This window comes from Pipra filicauda, unplaced genomic scaffold, assembly GCF_003945595.2.
Source record: "Pipra filicauda isolate LSUMZ 115617 unplaced genomic scaffold, ASM394559v2 scaffold640_size194452_pilon, whole genome shotgun sequence".
Taxonomy (NCBI): Eukaryota; Metazoa; Chordata; class Aves; order Passeriformes; family Pipridae; genus Pipra; species Pipra filicauda.
This window is the reverse complement of record NW_024104799.1, coordinates 149,863-171,869: the sequence shown is the minus strand read 5'-3', so window position 1 is coordinate 171,869 and position 22,007 is coordinate 149,863. Positions and strand designations below refer to the sequence as shown.

General features: G+C 63.0%; 4 protein-coding genes and 2 non-coding genes across 7 annotated transcripts; all 6 read right to left on the bottom strand.

Annotated features, from left to right (window-relative positions):
• Positions 1-541: 541 nt before the first annotated feature.
• Positions 542-3,774, bottom strand: ATP5F1B (ATP synthase F1 subunit beta). The gene is made up of 10 exons (XM_027727317.1): positions 3,595-3,774; positions 2,965-3,147; positions 2,464-2,638; positions 2,250-2,371; positions 1,825-2,009; positions 1,562-1,720; positions 1,369-1,491; positions 1,083-1,295; positions 803-1,004; positions 542-726 (listed from the first exon to the last, which is right to left on the bottom strand). The coding sequence occupies exons 1-10, from the start codon at positions 3,737-3,739 to the stop codon at positions 629-631; spliced, it is 1,605 nt and encodes a 534-aa protein (XP_027583118.1). The 5' UTR covers positions 3,740-3,774; the 3' UTR covers positions 542-628.
• On the bottom strand, positions 2,085-2,160 carry LOC113991256. The gene has a single exon (XR_003541871.1). It is a non-coding gene; the product is annotated as a small nucleolar RNA SNORD59 (small nucleolar RNA).
• Positions 2,850-2,923, bottom strand: LOC113991255. The gene has a single exon (XR_003541870.1). It is a non-coding gene; the product is annotated as a small nucleolar RNA SNORD59 (small nucleolar RNA).
• Positions 3,775-4,491: 717 nt separating the features above from the next.
• On the bottom strand, positions 4,492-10,312 carry PTGES3 (prostaglandin E synthase 3). Its single transcript, XM_039388394.1, is given in 9 exon segments — positions 4,492-5,352; positions 5,807-5,831; positions 6,250-6,312; positions 6,520-6,609; positions 6,814-6,912; positions 7,370-7,439; positions 7,542-7,651; positions 9,709-9,787; positions 9,789-10,312. Coding segments are annotated over 9 exon segments (651 nt in total). The 5' UTR covers positions 9,884-10,312; the 3' UTR covers positions 4,492-5,332.
• A 3,356-nt stretch (positions 10,313-13,668) lies between these two features.
• Positions 13,669-21,857, bottom strand: LOC113991250 (nascent polypeptide-associated complex subunit alpha). The gene is made up of 8 exons (XM_027727383.2): positions 21,819-21,857; positions 21,376-21,447; positions 15,143-15,228; positions 14,962-15,039; positions 14,564-14,710; positions 14,245-14,373; positions 13,872-13,994; positions 13,669-13,799 (listed from the first exon to the last, which is right to left on the bottom strand). Exons 2-8 carry the CDS (start codon positions 21,443-21,445, stop codon positions 13,785-13,787), a joined length of 648 nt encoding a protein of 215 aa, XP_027583184.1. The 5' UTR covers positions 21,446-21,447; positions 21,819-21,857; the 3' UTR covers positions 13,669-13,784.
• LOC120324661 (basic proline-rich protein-like) lies at positions 15,235-18,593 on the bottom strand. Of its 2 annotated transcripts, XM_039388399.1 has the most exons (2): positions 17,325-18,593; positions 15,235-17,144 (listed from the first exon to the last, which is right to left on the bottom strand). In XM_039388399.1, the coding sequence occupies exons 1-2, from the start codon at positions 18,264-18,266 to the stop codon at positions 16,098-16,100; spliced, it is 1,989 nt and encodes a 662-aa protein (XP_039244333.1). In that variant the 5' UTR covers positions 18,267-18,593; the 3' UTR covers positions 15,235-16,097. The 2 variants fall into 2 exon arrangements, with proteins under 2 accessions (XP_039244333.1, XP_039244332.1); XM_039388398.1 differs by having other exon boundaries at positions 15,235-18,593.
• Positions 21,858-22,007: the final 150 nt, after the last annotated feature.

The following is a 22,007-nucleotide window of genomic DNA, read 5'->3' as shown; positions in this document are numbered from 1 at the left end:
GGTCACCGACGGAGCGGGGGGTCGGGGGCTGTCCCGGTGCCCCCGGCGTGGGTGTCCCGCAGGCCCGCACCGGGAGGGCCGGGCCGGCGCGGCCCCGGGGACCCCGCGGACAAAGCGGCAGCTGCCGGGGCCGGGCCGGCTCTTTGTGCTGTGAAATGGTGGAGCTGGAACGGGGCGGGGTGGTGCTCGTGGGGGGAAGGAACGACGGGGTCAGGGACAGACAGATGGACACCGGGCTAGGGACAGGCTCGGGACCAGCATCTGTCACCTCCTGGGCTGTCCCAGGGGGACAGTTCTGAGGACCCCACGGGAGAAGGGGCCCCCCCTCCTGGCGACCCCACAGGGTAAGGGGGGGCTCTTCCCCCTCCTGGGGAACCCCAAGGCCGGGGGTCCCGGTGATGCTGCAGCAGCTGAGCCCAGAACCCAACACGGGGTTGGGGGGCCTCAGGGAACTCCAGCCCTGCCTTCCTGGGTGCAGGGGGTCACAGGACCCCGACCCCTCCAGACCCCTCCCACCAGGAGCCACAGCACAGAGCCTGGGAACGTTTTCATCGATGTTTTATTGGAAATGTTAAATACTGGGGGTCCGGCCCCAGCGGAGCCGGGGGGCAGGGGGGTTTGGGGGGGCTCAGGCATGCTCCTCTGCCAGCTTCTCTGCCTTGGCCACGGCCTCCTCGATGGGCCCCACCATGTAGAAGGCCTGCTCGGGCAGGTGGTCGTATTCACCTGGGGGGAGACACCGTGTCAGGGGGCAGTGGGGGGGCCCAACCAGGCTCCCCTAGTCCCCGGGGGGCCACCTCACCTGCCAGGATCTGCTTGAAGCCCTTGATGGTCTCCTTCAGAGGCACCAACTTGCCCATGTGGCCGGTGAAGACCTCGGCCACCTGGAAGGGCTGGGACAGGAACCGCTGGATCTTGCGGGCACGGGCCACTGTCAGCTTGTCCTCCTCGGACAGCTCGTCCATGCCCAGGATGGCAATGATGTCCTGCAGTGACTTGTAGTCCTGGGGGGACACATGGGGGGTGAGCAGCCAGCACTGACCCCCCAGCACCCCACGGGGGGCTGCCCGGCCCCCCCTCACCTGCAGGATCTTCTGCACGCCCCGGGCCACGTCGTAGTGCTCGGGGCCCACGATGTTGGGGTCCATGATGCGCGAGGTGGAGTCCAGGGGGTCCACGGCCGGGTAGATGCCCAGCTCGGCGATGGCACGGGACAGCACCGTGGTGGCATCCAAGTGGGCGAAGGTGGTGGCGGGGGCGGGGTCAGTCAAGTCATCGGCGGGCACGTAGATGGCCTGGGGGGAAGGGAGGGGACGGTGGGCCCCAAGCAGGTGACCCCAGGGCCCCCCCGGCCGGCCCTGCCCTCACCTGCACCGAGGTGATGGAGCCCTTGCGGGTGGTGGTGATCCGCTCCTGCATGGTGCCCATGTCGGTGGCCAGTGTGGGCTGGTAGCCCACGGCCGAGGGGATTCTGCCCAGCAGGGCCGACACCTGCCCGGGGACAGAGCGTGAGGGGCTGTGCCGGTGTGGGGCAGGGGCACCCCCCGTGCCCAGCACGGACCTCAGAGCCGGCCTGGGTGAAGCGGAAGATGTTGTCGATGAAGAGCAGCACGTCCTGACCCTCCTGGTCCCTGAAGTACTCGGCCACCGTCAGCCCCGTCAGGGCCACCCTGGCGCGGGCGCCCGGGGGCTCGTTCATCTGCCCGTAGACCAGGGCGACCTGCGGGTGGGACCCCCAGGTCAGCACGGTGTCCCTCTGGCACCCCCTGCATCCCCCCACCACCGCCCCAAGAGACCCAGCACCCCCCGGGGGACCCTGCACACCTTGGAAGTGGCATCTTTCAGGTTGATGACCCCAGACTCGATCATCTCATGGTACAAGTCGTTGCCCTCGCGGGTTCTCTCGCCCACGCCAGCGAACACCGAGTAACCACCGTGGGCCTTGGCCACGTTGTTGATCAGCTCCATGATCAGCACAGTCTTGCCGACGCCAGCACCTCCAAACAAACCTGGGAGGGGGGAGTGGGGGTCCTGCTCAGCCCTGAGCCAGCCCAGCTGCCCCCCAGGTCTCCCTTCAGCCCTTTCCTCCTCAGATGGAAAACAGCGTTGCTTCAGCAAGCTCAGGAGAACGAAAGTCAAGGAGTGGATCATCAGCGAAGGAAAGTGCCCCAGGGGGACCATCAGGAGCTTTAAGGGGGCTGGCAGGTGCCCCCTCCCCAGACCCCCCTCCCACTCCGGGGGTCACGTACCGATCTTGCCGCCCTTGGCGTAGGGAGCCAGCAGATCCACGACCTTGATCCCCGTCACCAGGATCTCCTGCTCGACGCTCATCTCCACGAACTCGGGGGCCTCGGCGTGGATAGCAGCAAACCTGGAGCGGGAAGGGGAGAGGAAGGGGCTGAGCAGCTGCCCCAAAGCCCCAGGAGAGCAGGATCCCTCCCTGCTCACACCCGCAGCACTCACTGTTTGGTTGTGATGGGGCCCCTCTCGTCGATGGGCTCCCCGATGACATTCATGATCCTGCCCAGGGTCTCAGGGCCCACGGGGATGCGGATGGGAGCACCTGAGTCCAGCACCTTCTGCCCCCTGACCAGCCCCTCCGTGCCGTCCATGGCGATGGTGCGCACGGTGTTCTCCCCTGCCCAAGGACAGCACAGTCACCGCAGCGTCCTCGGGCTGACCCCGGGCACAGCTGCTGGTGGCTTCCCCGGGCCCTGCCAAGGGGACGTTCAGCTCAGAGAAGGGCCGGGAACAGCAGCAGGACGCGGGAATAAAATAGCCCAGAGGAAAACGAGAGACCAGGCTGCGCTCCAGCTGCAGCCACAGCCCTCGAGGGCAGCCATTTTCCTCCTCCTCAGATTGAAATCCGTGGCTTCAGCAAGCTCAGGAGAACGAAAGTCATTGGAAACATCATCACCGGAGGACCTCTCCCCGTCCCCTCCCTCCCTCGTGCCAAGTGCTCACCCAGGTGTTGAGCCACCTCCAGCACCAGCCGGGTCTCCCTGCCCTGCACCTCGAGGGCGTTCAGGATGGGGGGCAGCCCCTCGTCGAACTGCACGTCCACCACGGCCCCGATGACGGCCACGATGCGGCCGGTGGTGGAGCCGGCCTTGGCAGCGGGGGCCGCCTGGGCCGCATAGTCCCGGCCTGGGGGGAGAGGGACGGGTCAAGGTCGGGGAAGGGCAGCGCCCGGTGCCTCGGGGGTGCGGGGATGGGGCTCCCCCGAGGGGTCGGGGGTGTGCCCGAGACCCCCGGATTCCCCCGTGAAACCAGGGCCCCCAGAACGGCCCTCGGTGCAGCCAGGACCCCTCTACTCTCCTCGGTGCGCCTGGGACCCCGCGAAACCCCTCGTCCGATGCAGCCGGGACCCCCCGATTACTCCTCCGTGCACGCTGGACCCCTACGCCCTCCTCAGTGCGCCCAGGAGCTCCTCCCTCGATGCACCCACGACCCCCGGAACCCCCAGAGCTGCTCCCCCATGACCGCACGACACACCCCTCCCGTCCCCGCTAACGGGGACCCCCAGCCCCCGCGCCCCCCCACGCCCCCGGCCCGCTCAGGCCCCAAGGTGACCCCGCCTCGTCCCGCACTCACGCGCCCCGAGGGCGGCGGAGGCCGGGGCGGCCCCGCGGCCGAGGAGCAGCGGGAGGAGGTCACGGCCCGGGGCGGCCCCGCGGGGCAGCAGCGGCCAGGCCGCGGCCGCGGCGGCGGCGGCGGCACGACCCGCGAGCCCCAACATGGCGGCGCCGACTGAGCCGCGGGTCCCGCCCGCCCCTCACGGCCCTAGCGGGGCGGGGCCTCGGCGCGCCCCTGTCTCGCTCATTGGCCGCCGCGCCGGCAGAGCCCGCGCTGCCATTGGCCGTGCTGAGGCGGTGCCCGCTCTTCGCCTTCTCACGATTGGGTTTTGGAGCCGTCCGTCAAGGCCCGCTGCGGGTTGATAGGGTGAGGCTGAGGGGAAGAGGCGGGGCCTGGGCGAAGGTCGCCGGAAGCGGCGGCGCACGTGGCTGTGCTTGTCCTTGGGCGGGCGCCGTGACCGCGGCGGGGCCGCGCTGGGCCCGAGACCGCCCGGGGGTCACCGCCCCGCCCCGAGGGGCTGCCCCGCACTGGGCAGGCCCTGCGCCCCCAGTTGTCTCCCGCAGGGGAAAAGCCCACCCCACCGGCTCCCCACGAGAAGGGAACCCGCTCTGCCACCCCCCGGGGGAGCAGAGCCCACCGCACCGGTCCCTCCACTCCCCCCCCGTGGCGGGGGGGATCCCGCAGCACCAGTCCCCAGCTGCTCTCCCACCAGGAGAAGGGACCCCCCCCGGGGAGAGGAACCCACCCCCCAGGCCCACTGGCCCTCCAGGAGGGAATTCTGCCCCACCAAGCCCCCACGGGAAAGGAGCCCACCCCCATGCCCCCATAGGAGGGGGTCCCACCCCACCGTCCCCCCAGGAGGGAGGACTCCCCTGCCCCTGCCGCAGTGAGGAATGCACAAGGCCCAGGCCGAAGGGAGAGCCAGGGAGTCTTCAACAGTTTATTAGAAAGAATGCAGACATTAAAAAAATCCCAGCTGCTCTGAACATAAATTGAGGTTTCTCAGCCCGGTCGCAGGCCCCACGGTCTGTCACTCGCTGCCAAACCCACAGTGCAAATACGATTTGGTCTAAATGTACAGATTGACAAAGCAAACAATGTACAGCCACTCACCCCGGGCGAGGAGGGGGGAGGTCTGGGGGGGGTCACACGGAACCAGGGACAGGCTCCGGCCACCGGCACCGCTCGGGGGCTCGGGGGGGCCCAACACCAAACGAGGAGAAGTTTTAGGTTTTCCTTTTCAATACGAACTTTAGTGGAACAGACCTGAAGACGCCACGGAGGGATGTTGCCTCGCCTGCTGAATTTGGGGAGCCAATGACAACAAGTTTTGTTCCCGGTACAAACAGACAATTTCAGGCCGTGGAGGAGGAAGGGGGGGGAAAAATGCTTAACCATTTGGTGTAAATTCAGGGGTTCTCCCATTGTAATTACATCTGCTACGAGGCAAGGAGGCTCTGTAAACTTTATTGCAACTGTTCTGTACGGATTGCCTACACCTCAATTGGGGGGTTTGTTTGTCTTTTTTTGGAAGTCTGGAAAACGGTTCATGCATAACGTTATTGCCTCTCGTGGCTTAAGACCGCCCCGTGCCATGGGACACACCTACCATCAGTGAAGCCATTTAAAATGGACTGAAAATGGGTTAAAGGATGCAGGATCTCCCTTTAGGGCTATCAACTCAGGAATTCTTATCTCAATTATGAAATGTTGTGATGAAGTTCTTTCCCCAAAACCCTGAAGACGACAGTTTTCCTTACTCCAGATCCGGCATTTCTAGAGAGAGAGAGAGAGAGAGAGAGAGAAAAGAGAATTGGTTTAGGGCTGGATTGTGGGGTAATGGGTTTTTTTTGGCTATTTGTTTTTCTAAAAGCTACCAGAGCCCCATTATGTCACAAGGGACACGAGCAAGATGACCTGGCCCTCAACCAAGGAGGGCACGAAGCAGTTTGGGGCCTCTGCCCTCCCTCCTGGCTCTCCCCAAGGGAGATCCTTGCCAGAGCCACCCCGAGCACGTGCTGCTCCTGAAGCTGGAGCCTCCTTGGGACTGCAGCTGCCTCAGAAGGTCAAAGTGGTATTTGGGGCTTGTGTGGAGAGGCTTTCCCAGATTAGGCTGTCTCCCAGCACTGGCTTCATCTCCTGCCAGGACTCAGTGGGATGGACGGGGGGAACATCTGCCGGCCCTGCCCGAGGCATCCAGCAGCTGTGTGAGGGGAAAACAACAACTTACTTTCATCATCGCTGTCTGGTGAGTCCTGCAAAGGAAAAGAAACAACATTAAGTGGAACAGATGGCCCTGAAAGGGCCTTTCCTCTAACACCACCCCCCAGGAACGAGCTGCTGCTCCCAAATCCAGCGGCAAGCTGGATCCCCTGTAGGCAGAGCAGGGATTTTGAGGAACTCCGGGTTCCACAGGACTCAGTGAGCTCAGTTTGGCCTCTGCAGAGCCCACAGAGCCACGACAACCCCCAGTCACTGCAGAGAGACACAGACTCCAAACTGCATGGTGCCCCACTGCCCTCAGCGCTGCTGAGAGGGAGGGAGGCGACTTCCCCAGGTGACATCACCTGTCCAAACAAGGTTTGGGGCTATTTAAGCCTTCTGCAGTGCTCAAGAGGGAGCACAAGACTTCTTAAGCAGCCCTGCCCGTGTTTACTCCAACCACATACTCACATCATCTGCCCCATCTACTTCTGGCAAATCTACGTCGTCGTCTCCACCCATGTTGTTCATCATCTGCTCAGAGAGAGAACGGCCACGAGTCGGGGTGAGTCCAACCCCATTCTCCTCCCAAAACCAGCCTGAAATGGTTCTAAACCAACAGCCCCCCGCTGCTTTGACAGGACAGCTGCCCCCACGCAGGAATTACAAGGTAAGGATGCAAGAAAAACTGGGATTAATGGCCCTGCAAACCCCGAACTGCAGGAATTCATCACCCCCTACCTCGGAAAAGCGATCGAAATTGGACATGTCTTCATCTGAATCATCTTCCCAGTCTTTCCAGTTGTTGAAGTCCACGCTGAGCCAGTTGAGCTGCACCAAGACAAGGAGTTACTTAAGGACAAGGAATCTTTTAAGGACGAGGAAGTACCCGGCTGTCACCAGACCAGGCAGGTTAACGAGAGCTGCCGCCGGATCGGGAGCAGGAAAAGTGACCCAAAACTGCTCCATAATTCAAACACGACCCAAATATGCACAAATTAAAAGCCAGGGGGGGCAGCAGGTGCCCAAACCCACCTTTGCCCTCTCTTTTGTTAACCTTGGCCATGCCTGACCAGACTCTCCTTTTCGTAAACAACATAAGATGGATCTGTCTGTTCTTTTATGCTTTGATTCCTGAAAAAGAGCAAATACCCATTAGTACCATCAGGATGAGCTTCACCACCAACTGCTGACATCCCTCATCTGTCTTAACCTCTCCACTTATTCTTTATCCTGAAAAACACTTCAGGATAAAATACTCTGTCCTGAAAAACACTTGCACAGATCTGAGTTCAAGCATATTCTTACAGGCTAAGGAACTCTGTCCCAAAATCCCAGGAGCAGCCTAAAGAACAGATGGTATTTTTTAGGACCACAGAAGTCCAGAATGGTTTGGGTTAAAGATCATCCCACTCCACCTCCTGCCGTGGGCAGAACACCTTCCACTAGACCAGGTTGGTCCAAGTCCCATCCAACCTATCCTTGAACTCTTCCAGGGATGGAACATCCACAGTTTCTCTGGACAACCTGTTCCAGTGACTCACCAGGTTCCAGCACTAAGAACACCCAAGAGGAGACTCGGGGTACTCACATTTGGATCGATATTATTAAAAAGGTCGATTTCATTTAAATGTTTAAAGTTATCGCTTCCTCCAAGACAACTGCAAAGAGAAAAATAAGTTGGTGTTTAGCCCAGAACATGTTGTAGAACAAATCTGCTTCTCCTCAGCCCTCAGGGACCTCCCTGTGCCCGAGTTACTCACCTGAACGTGAGTTTGGACTTTTCAAAATTTACATTAACATCTTTGCTGTCTTCGACACAGAACTCGATAAAGACGTAGTCCCTCCGGTCGTACCACTTGGCAGAGGCAGGCTGCCTGTGGGCACAGCAGGTTTGGGCATTTCAGCAATAAATTCAACTGAAAACCTTCCCTCCTGTGTTCAAAACCTGCATTTCGAGCTCATTACTCATCTTTAAAGGTGCTTAAGAATGAAAAAAAGATGTGAATAAAAGAAATGATGCATTCAGTGTGTAACACCCCCGAAGAGCTCCTGGGAGGAGCCACTGGAATCTGAGAGACTGAAATAAATGTTTCAGCAGATCAAAATTGTGATAAACTTTAAGATGAGCTAGTATAGATGAGGCAGAAGCTCCACCACCTCCCACAGCTGCCTGGGCAGATTTCAGGGTGGTTTTTGTCACCCTAAGAGTTAAAACCAAGCCCAAGCAAAACCACTGAGAAAACCTTTTGGGGCACTGACACTGCTGAAAAATAGATTTACTATGATGAAGACCCAGCTGGTGTCAGCACAGGTACGAGAGCTGGAGAATCCTTGCTCCAAACTCTTCCTAGATCCTCCTGCATACTCAGACTGGAACTCTACACACTTTGGAATTCTCCTCTCTTTCCAAAACCACCATAATAAGTAACAGCATGTCCAGGGCAACTGTGATGTTTGCAGTTCCACGCTGAGGACTCACCTGCAACGCTCTGGCCGTGCTCAGTGGACTGGGAAAGAGACCCAGCAGGGCCTGGACACCCTCCTCCCTCCTCCCTCCCCCCTCCAGTTATTCCCTGGCAACTGTGGCCAAGCCCAGGGAACGCCTGCATTCCAGGGGAACCAAACAGCCTCCCAGCAGGGCTGTTGCTAAGGCACAGGGGCCACGGGTGTTTCTCACACTCCTCTGTCTTCCTGAGATCACAGAATCATGGAATGGGTTGGGAGGGATCTTAGAACTCATCCCTTTGGGCTCAGTGCTGCTCTATAAGCACAATTATTAACTTTTCAGACCATTTATTAAGGTGACCTTTGCTAAACTGTCAGGTCAGGTTTTGACTCACCTGATCATCAATTGATTAATTCTTGGCTGTGACACGTTTTGTGAGGTGACTCACCGAGGGCCTGCACGTTCCCTAAACGTTCCTACCTGCTCCCGTCCACATGTCCTCAGGATGAACCACAGCAGGGCCCAGCCCAGCCCCAGCTGACCCCCAAACCAGCCAGCTCTGAGCTCCCCCAGTGCCACGGGGACTTGGATACACCGGTGCCAGCTCAGGGAAAGGCTGGGACAGCAGCGGAACTGCCACGATGCCTCTGGCAGCCCCAACACTCTGGTAGGTACAAGAACACCTGGTCAGAGGCCAGTATCCAAGGATTTAACTTCCAAGAACACAAAAACAAGTGCATTCTGAATTCAACCTCGAGTTTCAGCAAAATGCTGTTCCAGGAGAGAAAACCTGACGCTTCCCCTTGCAGCTGCACTTCAGGGAATGTTAATTATCACCTTACTCAGGTAAAGTGCAGCAGCACAGCAGGAGTTTTCTTACTGTGGTATTTTTAATTCCTTCTTGGGCACGAGTATCCTCTTCTAACAGGGAATGAAAGACTCTCAGAGGAAAAGAGGAGGAGAAACGCCCCACTCTGTTCCCTCTGCGTGGGGAGACAAAACCCCCAGCGTGGGACACCGGGGGACGTCACTCCAGCCCCGTTATCCAACAGAAATCTCAGTGTCCCTGCCCGGATGACGCAGGGGCTGAATAGTGTTAACACTTCCCAGTTCTCAATGTCAATGGAGACATCTCCAGCCTTCCCAGGGAGCCACACACAGCCCGGCTCTCGGCCGTGACCTCGGCATCTCCGCCCACAGTGGGGTTTGGGGCATAAAACTCACAGCACGTCCAAAAATCTCGCTCAGCTCAAGGCAAACACACACACATCCGAGCTGGAGAGGAACGAGATCCCAAATAAATTTGACTCGACCATAATTCCCGTTTCTGCCCCCAAGCCTGTGCCGCTTCCCCAGGAATTCCGCACCCTGAACTGCCACTCCGGCCCTGCTGGAGCTGCCTCTCCTTCTTTTATCTGCTTTTCCAATCTCGCCCTCCCAAAGGGAGGAGGGAAAACCTCCCCGGGAGCTCCAGTCAGAGCTCCCCGTCCCAACCAGCAGCGCAGGACGCGCCGGAGCTGCCGCCCAGAGCTGGGCCGAGGCGGAAGCCGCGGCTCGTTCTGCCCACACGGAGATTCCCAGGAGACAACCCACACCCAGCAGCCCTGCACGTGCTCCCAGCGCTCCGGAGCTGTTCCCACACCCCCACGGAACCATCTCCTCCTCTCACGGACGCCAGGACTCGGGAGCAGGATCACCTGTTGCACAGAGTTCTGTCCCCACGGAGCCTCGGCCTCCTGCCAAGGGGCTCTGGTTATCCCTCAGCCCCGGGACCGAGCTCGTTGGGAAGGAGGAGGTAACTCCAACGGGCTCCCTCCCGTGTGGTTCCCGGGGAACAAGGCACTGTGTCCCACTCCAGAGGGTTTCCTCTGTCCCATCCACCCGCGTTTTGGGGACTTCCCAAGCTCCTCTGGCTCTTCCAGTCGCCACATTCCGATGACAATTGTGATTCCAGCACGGTGGAACAGGTTCTAGAAGCTTCCCAGCAGCACTGATCGGCAACGTGGAGGCTCAGCTTCACCCCAGAGCCCTCATGGCTCTGCCCGATCCACGGTGGCTCCTGGGGGCTGTGCTTCCAGCCTGGATATCCCTGGATATCCCTGGATATCCCTGGATATCCCTGTCTCTGGCACAGCAGCAGCTTCTGACCCGCTGAACTCACGAGTGGAATCTCACATCTCACTGTTCGCGGCGATTCAGGGACTTTCCAAACCTGTCCTCGTGCTCCTTGGATCCTGTGCCTATGGAACCCTGCCTTTGTTTCCTGGGAGCATCCTGGGAGCTCCCACAGCCCGAGGACACTGCAGGAGTCAGATTCCCAACAGGATTTACCCCCCAGAAAGCAATAAAACCTGTTTTACTAAATTAGTTTTCTTTCCACTTATCAACCCCGGGAAGGTGCTTTTTTAACTAAAAAAAGCCTCATTTTAGATTTTAGACAGCTCCATGCAGAGGGAGCAGCGCTGCAGTTTCAGGATGATGAACTTTACAGAAATTAAACAAAAAAAGTCCAACTTTATCACGTCCCTCTCGCTTTCAGTCACGTTAGGATGAAGCAGCTCCAGTCTGGGGTTTCAGAACACAAGTAAAACGCCTGACTGGGGACAAGGGACCAAAAGCCACCAGTCCCTGAGGGGTAACTCTGTCCTCAGACCAAATTCCTGACAAAATAAAACCTCAGCAAGTGCTACAACCTCCAGACATTCCAGCCAGACACGTGGAGGTCACAGAACCACGGAATGGCCTGGGCTGGAAGGGACCATAACCCTCATCCCATTCCACCCCCTGCCACGGGCAGGGACACCTTCCACTAGCCCAGGTTGCTCCAAGCCCCGTCCAACCTGGCCTTGGACACTTCCAGGGATGGGGCAGCCTCTGGGAAATCCATTCCAGCGCTTCAGCACCTGGACAGGGAGGAATTTCTTCCCGGTATCCCACCTACCCCTGCCCTCTGGCAGTCTGAAGCCATTCCCCCTTGTCCTGCCGCTGGAGGTGTGGGAACGGCAGCTCCGGGAGCAGCGCAGCCCTTCCCTTCCACGGCCACATTTCCTTCTGAAAAGGAAACTCCATCTCGTCTTCCCCGCGCGTTCTGAGGGAACACTCACACCGAGCCAGAGCTCTGCCACGAGCAGCTCACGCCGCTTTCGGGTCGCTGAAGCGGCCCCAGGAGGGCCCCGAGGAAGGCAGTTAATTCGGGCTCCCCGGGAGCGCGGGATCCCGCCCGGGATGCACGTGGAGAGGATCCAGCGCCTCACCCGCGCCGGGCACGGGCAGCACCGGGGGGATTCCGCGCCGGGTTCCCGCACTTCCACCCGCTCCTGAGGGGCCTTCTCGCTATTCCTCGGCCTTTCACGGAATCGTGGAACGGTCTGGGTTGGAAGGGACCTTAAAACTCCTCCCGTTGCACCCCTGCCATGGGCAGGGACACCTTCCAGCAGCCCGGGCTGCTCCGAGCGCCGTCCAGCCCGGCCTTGGACATTCCAGGGACGGGGCAAAACCCAGCGATGGGTTTTAAGTGGAAAAGTGGAAGTTTGTAAACAAGATTCGCCCGTCTGCGCGCTCCGGGCGGCTCCACGCGCTACTTACCGGGAGTTTTCCGCCGTTTCAGCCGCTACCGACCGGCGGGTGCCCGGTGGCCACCGAACCCACCGGGCAACGCGCAACGACCCCCGACACCCCCCGCCGCCCCATTCATTCCGCGCAGCCCCGAGCGGGGGCGGGACATCCCGCCCGCACCGCGGTACTCCGGGGCCGCGCCGGTAAACCCACCGCGGGCGCTCCGCCCTCGCCCGGTAACCGGGGCCGGACCCAGCGCGGTTAAACCGGGGGCAAAACCAACCGGGGGCAAAACCAACCGGGACGGAACCCGCCGGGGCCGCCCCAAGGTCAGCGCGCGGCGCGGAGCCCCGCGCTCGGCGGTGGCTCCCATCGCCGCGCCCGCGGCCCGGCGGGGCCTTGCCCGCGCCGCTCCCACTCCCCCCGGGCCTCACATGGCGGCTGGCGGCGGCTGCGGCGGGCGCTCCTGCGGGCGGTGCTGCGGGCGGCGCTGCGGGCGCGCGGGCGGTGCCGGGGGTCGCTCCGGGGCGGGGGTCGCTCCGGGGGCGCTCCGGGGGGGCTCCGGCGGCGGCTCCGGGGGCTCCGGGCGGGCTCGGGGCTCGGCGCGGCCTCGCTCCCACAATGCCCCGCGCGCGCTCGGCCCGTGGTGACGCAGCAAAATCCCCGCGCGCGCCGCCGCCGCCTCCTCGCGCCGCCGCGCCCGCGCCGCGCATGCGCCGGCCCCCCCCCCGCCCTTCCGCGCCTTCCAGCAGCTTCTGGCCGCGCGTGCGCAGTGCGGCCGGAGGGACCGGGGGGGGGGGGGGGCGGGACCCCCCAATGGACGCGGCCTGGGCCTCGTTCAGAGCCCGAACCCTCCCCGCTCCCGCCGCCTCTCAGGGGGCTGTGAGAGCGAGAGTGAGAGCCCCCTGAGCCTCCTCCTCTCCAGGCTGAGCCCCCCCAGCTCCCTCAGTTCTCCAGCCCCTTCCCCAGCTCCGTCCCCAGCTCTGGACACGCTCCAGCCCCTCAGTGTCTCTCTTGCCCAGAACTGGGCACAGCCCTGGAGGAGCCTCAGCAGTGCCAGCACAGGGGGACAGTCCCTGCCCTGGGCCTGTGCCCACACCGTGGCTGGCACAGCCCAGGGGCCGCTGGCCTCCTTGACCACCTGGGCTCATGTCCGGCCACTGTCACTGGCACACCCAGGGCCTTTCCCAGCTCTCCAGCTGCTTCCCCCAGGCTGAAGCGCTCCATGGGGATGGTGTGACCCAAGGGCAGCACTCAGCACTTGGCCTTGTTAACCCTCCCCCCGTTGGCCTCAGCCCTTGGATCCAGCCTGTCCCGATCCCTCTGCAGAGCCTTCCTGCCCTCCAGCACACCCACATCCCACCCAACTCCGTGTCTGTGAACTGAGGTGCCACTGATCCCCGTGTTGAGATCATGGGTGAAGGTGACCCTGACATGGCCCCATGGAACGTGTCCCCACCCCTCTCCGGGTGGGTTTTAACCCCAAGGAGTGTCCCAGTCCTGGGCTGCAGCTTTTCCAGGAAGATGCTCTGGCAGACAGTATCAAAGGCTTTAGTGGCATCCAGGCAGACACATCCACAGCCTTTCCCTCTTCCACGACACCCCCATCCATCCGTCACACACTGCAGGGGAGCGAGGAGAAGCCCCCCCTTGAAGGGAACCCCGGGAGGATGAAGGAGGTGAGACCCTGCAGTGACTGAGCCCGGCACGCCACTGCCCCGGGCTCGTGTCCAGCCGTCCTTTGGGGCAGGAAGGAAATGAGGGAACAGGCAGGTGGTGTCAGGACGGGGTATCAGGGCCGGGATCTTCCCGGGAGGAAGCCTCCACCCTGGGGCCAGGGCTCCCAGGAAAGGGAGGGCAGCAACCCACCACCACGGAGCAGCGAGTGTTTCACCAACAATAAGCCACAACTTTTATTAACCGATAGAAATAGTACAAATTTTAAATTTAGCTGTATTTTAGTCTTCTCTGAAACACCAAAAAAGGCTCCTCCCTCCGGCGGCTACATCGTCAGCTCCTGCGGGGAGAAGGGGGGTCAGGAGCCAGCAGGAGCCCCCCCAGAGCCCCCAGGACGCCCCAAACCACTCACCATTATCGCGTTTACGATGTCGTTGCTGTTGTTCTTGAGGGCTCGCACGGCCTTCGCCCGCGACACGTTCGCCTGCGACATCACCAGCTCGATGTCTTTCACCTCCACACCCGTCTCGTCAACCTGCAGGACACACAGAGCCCGGGATCGGCGCTAGCTCCGGGCCTGGCACAGCCTGAGACCGCCTGGACTGGGGAGGCTCCTGCTCCACCCACAGGGATGGGAGCTGGAGGCCAGACCTGCGCTGCACAGACCCCCCGGGGGAGGACTCCACACCCTCCCTTTGCCACCACGGCAAAGACACGGGTGAAGGAAAGGAATCCCCGGATTATCCCAAAGCAGACCCACCCAGACAGGCTGGGGAAGGTGTTACCTCCTCTTCCTCGCTCTCCTCCTGCACGGTGGGGGTCTGTGTGTTTTCCTGGATGTTTGAAACAGGTTCTCCTTGCACTTTGAACTTTTCGGCAGCTGCCAGCTGGGCCTGCTGGGACAGGTCTTCGATCTGCAGGAGGGAAGGAGTGGAGCTGAGGCCAGTCCTGGGTGGTGCCAGCACATCCCACGGCTCTGCCACACGGCCCAGCCGGGAAACCAGCCCTCGGCACAGTCCCCAGGGACTCACGGTGGGAGCCACACAGTGCACACATGACAACACGGAGCCTGCTGGCCCCCAGGTGCTACCAGGGTGGGCTCACCTTGGCCTCGCCAAAGACAATGTAGGTGTCTGACGCCGGGCTCTTGTACACGTCTGGCTTTGTGATGACAAACAGGATGTTCTTGGATTTCCGGATGGTGACCCTGGTGACTCCCGTCACCTGGCGAAGGCCCAGTTTGGACATTGCCTGAAAAACACCAGGGGAAGGTCAGCGAGGGAAGGAGGAGCTCCAGATGCCCGGATGTGCCCACTTCTCTCTCCAGAGCCCGGGTCCAACGCTCGCTGTGTGGATACACACGGAAATGTGCCCTTAGTGAGCAGCATTCCCGGGTGTCAGCCGGAGTGAATGCTCCTGTCCCAGGACTGGTGAGGTGCCCAGCACAACCTCAAGCCCTGGGGCTGCCCAGCAGGGACAGGTCAGGCCCACCCCCACCTCACCTTCCGAGCTTTCTTCTCGCTCCGGCTCTGTTTTGCTTTGCTGACGGGTTCTTCATCTATCTCGGCTGCTGCCGCGAGCTGCAGGGGGGACAACAGGGAGCCGTGACAACCCCGAGGTGACACAGGAAGGCACCCACGGGGATCCTGATCCACCACGGATGGCACGTGCCACCCGCCCTACCTGCGCCTGCTGTGTCGTGGCCTGTGTGGAGTCTTGCTCTTCGAGCTCTGGTACAGATTCGTCGCTGTCGGACTCTGTTCCAGACCCTGCAGGAACACACACACACCTCACTCTTCCCACCTCAGGCAGGTCCAGGGGCTGCAGCTGCTTTGGTGCAGCCTTTGCTGCTGGTTCCCAGTGCAGTCACCAGTCAGCCCAGTTAAGTGGTGCGCCCCAAATGCCGTCAGGAGCCGTCTCGGCACCCCAAACACCATCAGCAGGGTGGCACAAGAGCCTGCCCCCAGGCTCTCACCATGGCGGGAGCCCCATGGATGCCTGGAGGGTCTGGAATGCCAAGCCCCCGAGGAAGTTCCAGCCTGAGGCACCAGGAGGAGTGTGGGTGGCACTCCTGGGGTGGCAGCAGCCCAGTGTGACAGGCACCCTTGACACACAGCACTGAGGCCCCACTCACCGAGCCCTCGGGGCTGCTGCACATCCATGGCTTCACTACAGGGATCATTTGGGATTACCCTGATGCCCCCTCCGGGTGCCCAGAGGGCCACCATCTGCAGTGCCACCACCATCACTTGCGACCCCTGGCACAGCCGTGTCCAACCACGCGAGTGACCGAAGCAGAGCCGGGTGTCCCCGGCCTCGGAGGTGGCCGGGATGCTCCCATGCAGCCATTACCTGGATCCAGTCCCGTTTCCCGCTCTGGAAAAAGCCTCTGTGCCCACGGCACACAGAAGCCCTGGCAAAGCCCTCTGCAGGTGCCGGGGTGTGCCCGGGGTTGCCAACACTTCAGGCAGAGCGCAGGGACAGCACCGGCGCTGCCGGACGGACACGGGGACCCCACGGGGACCCCACACGCGGCGAGGACGGGCCCGGGGCGGCTCCGCCCGAGCCCCGTGTGCAGCAGCTCCGCTCGCAGTGCCCGTGCCACAAGCCACACCGTGCTCCGTGCCGAGGACACGCGTTAGTGACCCCGGGGCCGTGCCGAGCCCTGCCCCTCCCCGTGGCTCGCTCCGTGCCCGGGGCCCTGCTCGGGGTTAGTATCCCGTGGGCAGCCAGTGACACTCCATGCACACGGCAAACCGCAAATACCCTTGTCATTCTTGAGCGGCGGCTGCGGCGCCGGGGGGGCCGGGACCCCCGCGGGGGGGGAGAGGTCCAGCAGCACGGGCGGCTCGGGGGGGAGCAGAGGCGGCAGGTCCTCGTCGTCAGCGCCGGGCGGGGCCTTCGAGGGGGGCTTGGCTTGGGGTGGGCAAGGGGCCGCCTTGGCCACCTTGTTGGGGGGGGGCTGCTGCTTCTTTGTGGGGGGAGCAGAAGGGGTGGGCGGGGGGCGGTTCCCTGCCGGGGCAGAGCCAGGATGGCTGCTGTCTGCTTTCTGGGGGGCAGGGGGCTTTGGGGGGGCACCGGGAACACCTGGAGCTGGAGGGGCGGGTGCCGGGACTGCCGGGGGGGCGGCTTTAACAGGGCTCTTGGGGGGTGCCTTGGCCACAGCTGGGGCGGCCTCGACAGGACTTTTTAGGGGTGCTTTGGCTGCTGGGGGAGCAGTTGGAGCAGGGGTGGCTTTGACAGGGCTCTTTGGGGAACCTTTGGCCTCAGCAGGGGCAGCTGGAGGTGGGGTGGCTTTGACAGGGCTCTTTGGGGGTGCCTTGGCCTCAGCAGGAGCAGCTGGAGGTGGGGTGGCTTTGACAGGGCTCTTTGGGGAACCTTTGGCCTCAGCAGGGGCAGCTGGAGGTGGGGTGGCTTTGACAGGGCTCTTTGGGGGTGCCTTGGCCTCAGAAGGAGCAGCTGGAGGTGGGGTGGCTTTGGCAGGGCTCTTTGGGGGTGCCTTGGCCTCAGAAGGGGCAGCTGGAGGTGGGGTGGCTTTGACAGGGCTCTTTGGGGGTGCCTTGGCCTCAGCAGGGGCAGCTGGAGGTGGGGTGGCTTTGGCAGGGCTCTTTGGGGGTGCCTTGGCCTCAGCAGGGGCAGCTGGAGGTGGGGTGGCTTTGACAGGGCTCTTTGGGGAACCTTTGGCCTCAGCAGGAGCAGCTGGAGGTGGGGTGGCCTCGACAGGGCTCTTTGGGGGTGCCTTGGCCTCAGCAGGAGCAGCTGGAGGTGGGGTGGCCTCGACAGGGCTCTTTGGGGGTGCCTTGGCCTCAGAAGGGGCAGCTGGAGGTGGGGTGGCTTTGGCAGGGCTCTTTGGGGGTGCCTTGGCCTCAGCAGGGGCAGCTGGAGCTGCCGGAGCCGCCGGCACTGGAGCCGCAGGAGCAGAGGGGGCAGTGGCAGGGCTGCCCTTGGGAGACTTTTTGGCTGCTGGGGAGGCAGCTGGAGCTGGGGTGGCTTTGACAGGGCTCTTTGGGGGTGCCTTGGCCTCAGCAGGGGCAGCTGGAGGTGGGGTGGCCTCGACAGGGCTCTTTGGGGGTGCTTTGGCTGCAGTGGGGGCAGCTGGAGCTGGTGGAGCTGCGGGAGGTGGGGTGGCAGGAGCTGGGGCAGCAGCACCAGGGCTCTTGGGAGCAGTTTTGGCTGCAGGTGGGGTGGCTGGAGCTGGTGTGGCAGGAGTTGGGGTGACAGCAGGGGCAGCAACAGGGCTCTTGGGAGCCTCTTTGGCTGCAGGAGGGGCAGCTGGAGCTGGTAGAGCTGCCACAGCTGGTGTGACAGGGACAGAAGGGGCAGCAGACGGGCTCGTAGGAGCTGGTTTGGCTGCAGGAGAGGTGGCTGGAGCTGCCATGGCTGGTGGGACAGGGACAGAGGGGGCAGCTGGGACAGTGACTGGGCTCGTAGGAGCTGGTTTGGCTGCAGGAGAGGTGGCTGGAGCTGCCATGGCTGGTGGGACAGGCAGGGAGCTGGCAGGGGGGACAGCGGGCACAGGAGCTGCTGGTGGCAACAGGGGACTCGGAGCTGGTGGCCCTGGGGGAGACACAGCAGCTCCCAGAGCAGGTGTGGCCAGGGCAGGAGCCACAGGAGCTGCCACAGGCGCTGCCTGAGGGTCCGGGCTCCCAGGAGGGGTCCTGGCCACCGAGGGAGGGACCAGGTGCCCCACAGCTGGGGCCACTGGGGCAGGGCCCACGGGACAGGCCCTGGCAGCAGATGGACCAACTGGGACCAGTGGAGAGACTGGAGCACCAGGGGCTGGGACAGCAGGACACCCAGGGGACATCCCAGCTGGCAGCAGAGGGATGGGGGGTGACAAGGGGGCCTTGGGGGCAGCCAGGAAGACGGGTGGAGAGATGGCACCAACCAGGGCCGGGCACTGAGTCAGAGCTGGGGCTTGAGGAGAGGCTGGAACAGAAGCCAGAGGGGTGGAGGCAGGACTGCCAGGAGACACCGGGACTGCCGGGGACACGGCAGGGCTGAGAGGGGCTGCAGGAACGGGGGGCGAGCCCGGGCTCTGGGGACTCACTGCCACGGTGGGAGCAGGCAGGAAAGTGGGGGACACTTTTGGTGGGGGAGATGCCACAAGGGGTTGGGAAGGGGGAGGCAGGAGGGGGACTGGGGCTGCTCCAGGAGTAGGGAGAGGGGCTGGGGCTGCAGCTCCTGCTGGGCTCAGAGGGACAGCAGCAGGAGCAGCTTTCACAGGAGAGCTGAGAGCAGCAGGAGCAGCAGCCAGAGCAGGGGACACCGGAGCCTGGAGTCCTGGAGATCCTGGGCTAACTGGGGCAGGCCCTGGAGATCCCGGGGCTGCAAAACCCACAGGGGACGGCGGAGCCAGAGGAGGGGAAGTGGTGACTGGGCCCGGCAAAGCTGGGGCAGGGGGCTGGGGAGGCACAGAGAACACGGGGGTGGCCACGGCCGGGACCACGGCGGGGGAGGTGGGGGCTGGGGGGCCCGGCAGAGCCGTGGCAGCAGCGCTGGGTGGCTGCGCTGGGAGAGCCTGGGCAGATGGAGATGGAGTCAGAGGTGGGGAATGAGCAGCATGAAGAACAGCTAAAGGAGAGAAACAGAGTGAGCCATGAGAGGAGGGAGGGAGGGAGGGAGGGAGGGGACAGGGAGCCTGCCCTGGCCTTCCTCCCGGCCTTGGCACCCAGCCTCTAGAGCAGCAGACACTGCCCAGCCTGCCGGGGTCCACACGGGGTCATCCCTTCCAGAAACCAGCACTGATTTTCCCGGGAGCCCTGGAATGGCAGGAGGCACCAGCTGAACCACCAGGAAGCCCCATCGGGCTGGGGGTGCAGGGACCTGACTCTACTGCCAGCTCTTCTCTACCAAAGGAGTTGCCACAACCTCCATGGAGGTCTGGTGGGACCCCCAGGGCTGCTCCCGAGCCTGGGATCACACCCCAGGCTGGTGGGAGCAGGGAGGGACAAGGACCCCCTTGAGGAGAGGAAGGAAGTCAAATGTAACCCACTGGCATGCGGAATTGTTCCTGGAGCGCTCTGGGAGCCCCCTCCCTCCAGCCCTGGGTGACACAGGCAGGTGCCCTGAGGGGACAGGGACACAAGGCAGGGGGTGGTGGGGCCGGGACCCCCAGAGCCCCCTGGGAGCTGTTAGGGTTAATGGAACTGCAACCCCCGGAACGGCACACGGTTAATGAGCGGTTACAGGACATCCCGAGTACCTGGAGCAGGGATGGGAGCAGGAACGGGGGCAGCTGGAGCTGGACGGGGAGAACAACAGTTTATTAAGGCTCGTCCCACTGACTGAGAGTGCTCAGCTTCCAGCTCCCTGAACCAGTGCTGAGGGAGCCTGGAGAGAGCCCTGCCAATCCCAACACAATTCCCAACTCCGAGCGAAGGGCACTGCTCAGGGAAGAGCCTGGAGAGAGCCCTGCCATTCCCAGTGCCAATCAAAGGCTGCTGCTCAGGGAAGAGGGCAGTGCTGGTCTGACCAGTGTGACCGGCCCTGCCGCCGGTCGGGAGAGCAGAACCGGCCCGGCCGCGGTGCCGCCCTCCGGCAGCGCGTCCCGGCACGTCCGGCGAGCGCAGCGGGGCCAGGGAGGATCCCCAACAACTGCAGAACCAAAGCCAGCCCAGTTCCGTGGATCCTGGGAGCAGCAGGGCCCTCCCAGCTCTGTGTGGCCCTGCCCGCTGTCCCCGTCCCACCCCGGGATCGGGGTCACACTCGTGTCCCTGTCTCGCTGCCACCTGGAGCGGGACACGTGTGTGGGGCTCTCCGTGGGGAACAACAACCCGTTCCCTGCCCCAGGAATGGCGTCCCAGAAGATGTTTCTAATGCCCGATTTTAGCTCCACCTGTCCTGACCAGCCTGGAGCTGGACATCGGTGCCAGGACAATTCCTGCTCCAAGGAACACGCTGCTGCCTCAGGAAGGAGCAACAAGTCCTGCCAAGGGCCCATCGTGGAACTGTGCAGAGCTGCCTCCTCCCAACAGTCCTTCATCCCTGCTCCTCCACCAGCTCCGATGGCACCGTTTGAGGACATTCCCGATAAACACCACCATTCCCACTCATCACCCACAGCCCCACCTCTCCTTGGCCCCTTCTCCAACAAAGTCAAGCCGCAGGATTCCCAAAAGACACGGAATTTGTAAGGGATGCTCAAACCACCTGAGCGGCAGAGCCTGCCAAGAGCTGAACCCCTGGATCAGCCCCATCTCCAGGGGTTTTCCAGGGGACCAGCCAACCTCCACAGAACCAGACAAAATCCAAGGAGCTGCCTCAGGACTCCCATGACACCGTTAGAGACTTGACAGCAGTGGAATTTTGGGAGGAGGAGGGTGTGAGTTGTCAGTGGAGAGGGACGGAAAAGCCATCCGGGGAGGGGGCCCCAGCCAGGAATTCCAGCTACGAGGAACCAGGAGCTCCCCGGGAATCCCTGGCACAGCTGTCACGCCAACAGCTGTCACTCGGCTCTGCCACCAACCATGGGGAGCCCCAAATCCAATGGGAGCCCCCAAATCCAATGAGGCAGATCCCCAAATCCAACAGGGAGAGATCCCCAAATCCAATCGAGCAGACCCCACCGCTCCACTCCGGTCACGCTCCCTGTGGGATATCCCACGTGTTCTGGGGTGGGAAACAAAGCGGAACCGGCACGGATTTGTTTTGGCCGCAGCAAAGGGACACAGAGGAAGAGGAGGGGCCGTGGAACAGAGACCCCAAACCCCCCTGGCGGAGGTGACAACACTCGAGCTGGTGTCGCTCACCCGCCACCGGGTCCGCGACCCCCTCCCCGCCCTCACCGGGGGGCTGCAGCTCCCCCCTCCCGCCCTCAGATCCCGCCGGGCGGGGGGATCCCGGGAATCGACCCCAAAACCGTGACCCTCTCCCGGCCTCAGCCCCAAAACCGCCCTGGAGCCCCCCGGCCTCACCTGTCTCCGCCTGCGGCTGCGGCAGCTCCTGCTCCGTGGCCGGGACGGTTTCTGTGGCTTCGCCGGGCATTTCTGCGGGAGGGAGGCACAAAGCGACAGGCCCGGGCTCGCCGGGGCTCCGGGACAGCCCGGCGGGGCGACCACCGGGCGCCGGTAACTCGCCCTCCCCGCATCCCCGCGCTCCGGAGCACCGAGCGCCTCCCGCTACTGTGGCAATCTACCGAGACAACTCCCCCGCACGGCCCGGGCCGAGCCTGAGCTCCGTCCCGACCCCGGGCCTCGGCCGCCCCCTTCTCCCCCCCTCTCGCCCCCAGTGCGCGGGACCGCCCCCGCCGCCCTGCCCGGCGCGCCCGCGGCCGCATCGCCGGCCTCCAACGGGTCCTCCCGGGCGCGCCGCGGCCCCCGCGGCGGCGGATGGCGGCGGATGGCGGCGCGGGACTCACTGTGCGGGGAGCGGGGCCCAAGATGGCGGCGGAAAGAGACCGTGAAGGGAGCGCGGCTTCCGGGAGCACGGCACTTCCGGGGCAGGGGGGAGCGCCCGGCAACATGGCCCGGCCCGCCCCCAGGGCCGCGCTCCGGAGTTCCGGGCTCTGTTCGGGTCGCCCCCACTATGGACGTGGGGACCCCCCCCG

What these genes read in the sequence shown, in the direction of transcription:
- LOC113991250 (XM_027727383.2), bottom strand. Translation starts at nt 21,445, where the DNA reads ATGCCCGGCGAAGCCACAGAAACCGTCCCGGCCACGGAGCAGGAGCTG. An exon ending in TTGTCTTTGGCGAGGCCAAG is followed by an intron (nt 14,374 to 14,563) that starts GTGAGCCCACCC and finishes TCCCTCCTGCAG; the next exon opens with ATCGAAGACCTGTCCCAGCA. An exon ending in AGGAGAGCGAGGAAGAGGAG is followed by an intron (nt 13,995 to 14,244) that starts GTAACACCTTCC and finishes TGTGTCCTGCAG; the next exon opens with GTTGACGAGACGGGTGTGGA.
- ATP5F1B (XM_027727317.1), bottom strand. Translation starts at nt 3,739, where the DNA reads ATGTTGGGGCTCGCGGGTCGTGCCGCCGCCGCCGCCGCGGCCGCGGCC. An exon ending in TGAAAGATGCCACTTCCAAG is followed by an intron (nt 1,721 to 1,824) that starts GTGTGCAGGGTC and finishes TCCCACCCGCAG; the next exon opens with GTCGCCCTGGTCTACGGGCA. An exon ending in TCACCCAGGCCGGCTCTGAG is followed by an intron (nt 1,492 to 1,561) that starts GTCCGTGCTGGG and finishes GTCCCCGGGCAG; the next exon opens with GTGTCGGCCCTGCTGGGCAG.
- LOC120324661 (XM_039388398.1), bottom strand. Translation starts at nt 18,266, where the DNA reads ATGTCCCCTGGGTGTCCTGCTGTCCCAGCCCCTGGTGCTCCAGTCTCT.